The sequence below is a fragment of the Bos javanicus genome, chromosome 12, assembly GCF_032452875.1.
Source record: "Bos javanicus breed banteng chromosome 12, ARS-OSU_banteng_1.0, whole genome shotgun sequence".
NCBI lineage: Eukaryota > Metazoa > Chordata > Mammalia > Artiodactyla > Bovidae > Bos > Bos javanicus.
This window is the reverse complement of record NC_083879.1, coordinates 9,949,493-9,956,897: the sequence shown is the minus strand read 5'-3', so window position 1 is coordinate 9,956,897 and position 7,405 is coordinate 9,949,493. Positions and strand designations below refer to the sequence as shown.

Sequence of the window (7,405 nt, the reverse complement as noted above, 5' to 3'; positions counted from 1 at the left end):
AGAGGTTCCTTAAAAAACTAAAAATAGAGTTACTGTACACTACTGGGCATATATTCAGAGAAAATGATAATTCAAAAATACACATGCACTCCAATGTTTGCTGCAGCACTATTTACAATATATATAGTACAATACATACAGTTCTAGCTAGCACATGGAAGCAACCTAAATGTCTATAGACTGATGAATTGATAAAGAAAATGTGGTACATATATACAATGGAATATTACTCAGCCATATAAAAGAAGGAAGTTGGGTCATTTGTAGAGACATGGGTGGACCTACAGCCTATCATACAGAGTGAAAAAAGTCAGAGAAAAACAAATATCATATATTAACACCTATACATGTAATTTAGAAAAACCGTATAGATGAACCTATCTGCAGGGCAGGACGAGAGACACAGATACAGAGAATGGATGTGTGGATATGGTGGGGGTGTGGAGAGGGGCTGGGGTGAATTGGGAGATTGGGTTACCATATATACACTAGCACGTTTAAAACAATAACTAGTGGGAACCTGCTATAACACTCAGAAGGCTCAGCTTGGAGCTCTGTGATGACCTAGATGGGTGGTGCTGGGGGATGGGAGGGAGACCAAGAAGGAGGGGATATATGAATACAAAGAGCTGATTCACTTCACTGTGCAGCAGAAACTAAAACAACGTTGTAAAGCACCTGTACTCCAATAAATAAAAATGAATTTTAAGGCCATGGCACCCCACTCCAGTACTCTTGCCTGGAAAATCCCATGGGCGGAGGAGCCTGGTAGGCTGCAGTCCACGGGGTTGCGGAAGAGTCGGACACGACTGAGCGACTTCACTTTCACTTTTCACTTTCATGCATTGGAGAAGTAAATGGCAACCCACTCCAGTGTTCTTGCCTGGAGAATCCCAGGGATGGGGGAGCCTGGTGGGCTGCGTCTCGGGTCACACAGAGTTGGACACGACTGAAGCGACTTAGCAGCAGCAGCAGCAGCATGATGTTAGTGTCTGATTAATGTCAATTCCTCTTCTTCTTTGTTGTCAAAAATTAGTACCTAATAAGATTTTGAAATTATGAAATGTTGACATCTAAAAGTGGTCTTTATGGTTATATTTTTCTCTGACTGTTCAATTTACTAACATTCAAATCATTTGAATGAGAGTATTTGAAATTTAATGGGATTACTCAAAGACCTATTACTTCTGTGTGATAGAGTGGGTCACTGGAGTACAATATTTATTCAGATGAATTCTGATGGATGCCTACAAAGGGCCAGGTACCATCCTAAGACTCTGAGATCTACCAGTGGGAAAAGACAGCCAAAAATCCCTGCCTTGGGGAAATTATTCTAGTGGGGGAGGGGAGCAGAAATTAACCAGTGAACCAAGGAGTTAAAGAGATCATATAGTATGACAGAAAATGATAAGGATCATGGAGAATATTTGCCTTATCAAGGAAGGCAAATAGGGAGTGCAGTAGTTGGGGTCAGGGCAATTCTCAAATATGGTGGTCAGTGTAGACCTCAGAGAAGAATGACATTTGAGCAGAGATTTAAAGGATGTGAAGGAGTTACACCTGCAGTTATCTGGGGAGCGGGTATTCCAGTCTGAGGGAACAGCCAGTGTAAATGTTCTAACAGAAGGTAGTCAGGTATTTTGTAGGAACAGCAAGGGTGCCCACATAGCTGTAGAGAAGCGAATGCAGGAGACAACAGAAAATACGGTTAAAGATATAAATGGTATACACTAGTCTGAGGAGCTTAATTTCCTTTCTGAATGATAGTAGGAAAACTATTGGAAACATTTTGAGAAGTGATATAATCTGAGTTATAGTCTTGAAAGACAAAGCTGGCAACTTGTAGATCAGATAAGAGATAATGCTTGTTTGGACCAGGTGTTTCCAATGAAGATGGAAATTAATTGTCTTATTCTCAGTATATTTGGACAATAGAACCAACGATATTTTCTGATAATTTGGATGTGGGATGCAAAATCTATATATAGATGTCTCCGATTCCACGCCAGAGGTTTTTGTCTTAAGAAATTAATGGATGAAGTGAAGAGAAAGTCGCTCAGTCATCTGACTGTTTGTGACCCCTCATACTGTAGACCATCAGGCGCCTCTGTCCATGGGATTTCCCATGTAAGAACACTGGAGTGGGTTGCCATTTACTTCTCTGGGGCATCTTCCCAACCCAGGGATTGAACCTACATCTCCCACATTGCAGGTAGATTCTTTACCATCTGAGACACAGGGAAACCCATTAACTAATGGATAAACTGTGGATAATACCCATAATCCATGAATAAATAATAGTCTATCCATTAACATAATGTGGAAAGAAAATTTTGTGGGAGAGAACTCAAAGGATCTGTTTTGGATGCAAGTTTGAGATGCCTACTTTCAAGTTCAAATGAATGGATAAGTAAAGGAAACAGGTGGATATAGTCTGGAGTTTGGGAAAAGAGTCTTGACTGGGGACATAAATTTAGGATTATCCTACTAATAGATGATATTTAAATTCATGAGACAGTATGATCACAAAAAATTTTGAGTGTGGGAAGTAAAGAGGACAAAGGAAATCCTTGAGATATAAAAAAGCTAAGAGCTAGGGAAAAGAGGAGAAATTAGCAAGGGAAATGAGAATGGTCAGTGAGGGAGGCATAAAAACAGGAGTATGGGGTTCTCAAACCCAAGTCAAGAGATTTTTAACAAGGAGGAAGACATTGAGACAGTGTTGAGTGCTACTGACAAGTAAAGGGGGAAATAGAAATTGATCACTAAATTTAGCAGCATCCAGTTAAGACACCTTGCTAAGAGTACTGTTGATGGAGTAGGGGCAAAACTTGATCGAGTATGTTTAACTCAAAATGAGAAGACAGGAATTGGAGGGAATCAGTTCAGACAACTTAGTGGAGCTTTGCTGCATAAGGAAGAATTATGATTGTAGATGGTATAAAGAAGAATATTTTTGTATGTTGAATGCAATTCAGTAGAGCAGCAGTTCCCAGATGCTTTGGCACCAGGGACCAGTTTCATGGGAGACAGTTTTTTCCATGGACTAGAGGTGGTGTTGTGGTTTCAGGATGATTCAAGTACATTACATTAATTGTGCACTTTATTTCTGTCATTGTTACATCAGCTCCACTTTGAATCATCAGGCATTAGATCCCAGAGGCTGGGGACCCCTGCAAGAGAGAGAAAACTTGATGTATACAGAAAAGATGGGGCGATCTTTGGAGTCTTGACCTTTGATAGGCAAGAAAGGGTTGATTAGCTCATGGGCTGGAATTGTCCTTAGATGTTTAGAGGGGAGTATGAATACCTGATCTACATATCCAGGATAAATGGCTACCTACTGCCTGATAAGAGCCTATAAAGCTTCTTTGATTTCTTCTATTTATTTTCAGGGAAAGATAAAGTGATAATGCCAGCCAAAAGTGAGTATAAGAAGTCATTCATGAGAAGAGCTAGAAAGAGCACAGATCAACCAGGGAAGTTTGTAGTTATGGATTTAAAATGGTAATAGTTGTGAGTTTTCTCCAGCCATGTTCAGTGCATGGGATAAGGTTCAGAGGAGGTGGAGGTTTGCCATGACCCAGACAACTCTAAAAAATTTTCTGTGGTTGCTGTAACAAATCACTACAGGTTGGGTGGCTTAAAACAATATAAATTTATTTTCTCTTGTAGTTCTAGAGGTCAGAACTCTGAAATCAAGGTGTCAGCACAGGCGAACTCTCTCCAAAGGCTTTAAGGGGAAATATATATAAATATATTTTTTTGCCTCTTTCAGCTTATGGTTGCTGTTGACATTTCTTGACTTGTGGCCTCATCACTCCAATATCTGTTCCCCTTGGACACATTTCCTCCTTCTCTTCTCTCTGACTTGTGGCCACAACACAGACGAGAACTGCTGTCTCTGTCTTCATATCACTTTCTCTGCATGTGTGCTGTGTGTCATTTCTAAGGACATTTGTCATCGGACTCAGGGTCCACATTAATAATTCAGAATGATCTCAAGATCTTTGACATAACTACATTTGCAAAGACCCCTGTCTTTTTCTCTAAATAGGATAGCATTCACAAGTTCTTGGAATTAGAACATGGGCATATCATTTTGGATGCTACCATTCAGCCATAATGAGTAGCAAGAAATTAAGACTGGATGTAATTACTCCATTGATTGTGTATTTTAAACTACATGAGGAGGAAAAGAGGACTTCACGAGGGATGACTTGTGGAAAAGATGTTGGGATCAAAGTACTTGGCATTTATGTGAGGTTGAAAGACTGTCAGATCATAGTGGTAGAAAAAATGTCATGGAATGATTGAAGTGGTACAATGATATACATGCAAATTTGACATGTGTTTATTAAAGAAAGATGAATAAGATAGTACTATATAGCATAAATTAAAACTCCCCAAGGTGGCACAGTGGTAAAGATTCTGTCTGTCAGTGCAGGAGATGTAGGCAACTTGGGTTCTATCCCTGGGTCAGGAAGACCCCCTGGAGTAGGAAATGGCAACCCACTCCAGTAATCTTGCTTGGAAAATTCTGTGGACAGAAGAGCCTGGTGGGCTACCATCCATGAGGTCACAAAGAGTCAGACATGACTGAACATTCATGCACACGCAAATATAAAGTTGTGATTTTTCTCTCCATAGTATTTCATTCCAGCTGTCACAGAAGCTCCACTTCCTTTGATTGTTGCCATAGCTGTACATCTTAGCAAGTGTGGCTATGGGAAGCTGAGGGCTTTGGCTTTAGAAGCTTGGAGGCATTAGTTAGATGGGTTCTGTGTTTAAAAATATAACTAGAGACATTTCTACCTCTCTCTCAACAGTTTATCTCATGAACTTGTCCTTTAGGCAGTGACAGTTACTGTTTGGTTGGTGCCCCAAAAGAATGTGTTTTCTCAGATTCTTTGTGTTTTTCCCTCTGCTCTACCATTAGAAAGGCCCATTGCATTCTCCATGTGATCTTTCATGACTGCATGAAGGATTATTTTTTAACATCTCAGCTCTTTTCTTCCTTCCTTCTCCCCTTCTTCTTCAAACTGTTCTCCCGAAAAGGCTGAGGTTAGATTAAATTTGTCAAGTGTTTGAGCAAGTGTTTCCATCTCTGTTATTCTCATGCTATGACTAAAAGTCAATCCGAAAAGAAATCAACCCCGAATGTTCATTGGAAGGCCTGCTGCTAAAGCTGAAGGTCCACTACTTTGGCCACCTCATGAGAAGAGCTGACTCATTGCAAAAGACCCTGATGCTGGGAAAGACTGAAGGCATAAGAGAAGAGGGTGGCAGAGGATGAGATGGTTATATAGCATCACCATCTCAATGGACATGGTTTTAAGCAAGCTCTGTGAGATGGTGAAGAACAGGGAAACCTGGCCTGCTGCCAGTCTGTGGGGTCACAAAGAGTTGGATGTGACTGAGCAACTGAACAATAGCAACAACACACGTATGAAATGAGTTTGAAATTCATAGCCTCATTCTAATCCTCAATGTAACTGAGTCAAGCCTGCACTTACTGACCAAACAAACATTAACGGAGCACTCACCATGTGTTCTGAGAATACTAATACCACCAAAACACAGATTCTGCCTTCAAATTACTGTCTAGTGCAGGGCCCAAAGCCATGAGTCAAATCCAGCCCACTGCTGGTTTCCATACAGCCTCCACACGAAGGAAGCTTTTCACATTTTTTGAGGGGTTGTAAAAAACAGTAGAATATGTGACAGAATCGCTCAGTCGTGTCCGACTCTTTGTGACCCCATGGACTGTAGCCTACCAGGCTCCTCCATCCCTGGGATTTTCCAGGCAAGAGTACTGGAGTGGGTTGCCATTTCCTTCTCCAGAGGATCTTCCTGACCCAGGGATCGAACCCAGGTCTCCCTCATTGTAAGCAAGACGCTTTACTGTCTGAACCACCAGGGAAGTACAAAAACCAATAGAATATGTGGTAGAGACCACCTATGACTCAAAAAAAAAAAAAAAAAAACACATAAAATATTGACTCTCTTGTCCTTTCCTGAAAAAGTGTGCTGACCCTTAGTTTGGTGAGAAAATATATGGGGATCATAATACCAGCCTCACAAACTGTTGGATTTTGTTGCAGATTATGTGCTAATTTTTGCTTGGCTAGCATAAATCCCTTTCTTCTAATAAGAGATTATCGAAAGGGGAGCGCCAGGGTTGTGGCACGGAGGAGGAGCGCGGGGGCCGGCGGAGGCAGCACGGTCGGGCGGCCTTGGCGGCGAGAGGACAACGCAGGGTCAGCCTACGTGACGAGGTGGGCGCCGGCGCAGGCTCCGTCTGGAGAGGATTCAAGATGACCAACGAAGAACCTCTTCCCAAAAAGGTTCGACTGAGTGAAGCAGACTTCAAAGTTATGGCACGAGATGAATTAATTCTAAGGTGGAAACAGTATGAAGCATATGTGCAAGCTTTGGAGGGCAAGTACACAGATCTCAACTCTAATGATGTAACTGGCTTAAGGGAATCTGAAGAAAAACAAAAGCAGCAGCAGCAAGAATCTGCACGCAGGGAAAACATTCTTGAAATGCGACTAGCAACCAAGGAGCAAGAAATGCAAGAGTGTACTACTCAGATCCAGTACCTCAAGCAAGTCCAGCAGCCTAGCGTTGCACAACTGAGATCAACAATGGTGGACCCAGCGATCAACCTGTTATTCCTAAAAATGAAAGTGAACTGGAACAGACTACAGACAAACTGGAACAAGCCCAGAATGAACTGAGTGCCTGGAAGTTTACGCCTGGTAGCCTAACAGGCAAAAAGTTAATGGCAAAGTGTCGAATGCTTATCCAGGAGAATCAAGAGCTTGGAAGGCAGCTGTCCCAGGGACGTATTGCACAACTTGAAGCGGAGTTGGCTTTACAGAAGAAATATAGTGAGGAGCTTAAAAGCAGTCAGGATGAACTGAATGACTTCATCATTCAACTTGACGAAGAAGTACAGGGTATGCAGAGTACCATTCTAGTTCTTCAGCAACAACTGAAGGAGACATGCTCGCAGTTGGCTCAGTACCAACAGCAGCAGTCTCAAGCCCCAGGCCCGAGTACCAGCAGGACTACATCTTCTGAGCCTGTAGGACAGGCAGAGGCCACAGGTAAAGACTGCAGTCATCTGGCCAACGGACCAAGTAATGGCGGTTCCTCCCGGCAGAGGACGTCTGGGTCTGGATTTCATAGGGACACAGCCGTAGATGACTTTCCTTCTTCTCCAGGGAATGGGAATAAGGCCTCCAGCAGCTCGGAGGAGAGAACTGGCAGAGGAGGTAGTAGTTACATAAACCAACTCAGTGCAGGGTATGAAAGTGTAGACTCTCCCAGGGGCAGTGAAAACTCTCTCACACACCACTCAAATGACACAGACTCCAGTCATTAAGAGTCTGTTCTC

The 7,405-nt window shown here is 42.3% G+C and overlaps 1 protein-coding gene across 1 annotated transcript; it reads left to right on the top strand.

Moving 5' to 3' along the window:
* The first annotated feature begins 6,208 nt into the window (after nucleotides 1-6,208).
* Nucleotides 6,209-7,188, top strand: LOC133258068 (pre-mRNA-splicing regulator WTAP-like). Its single transcript, XM_061434400.1, has one exon. It carries the CDS (start codon nucleotides 6,318-6,320, stop codon nucleotides 6,741-6,743), a length of 426 nt encoding a protein of 141 aa, XP_061290384.1. The 5' UTR covers nucleotides 6,209-6,317; the 3' UTR covers nucleotides 6,744-7,188.
* The last annotated feature ends 217 nt before the right edge of the window (nucleotides 7,189-7,405 follow it).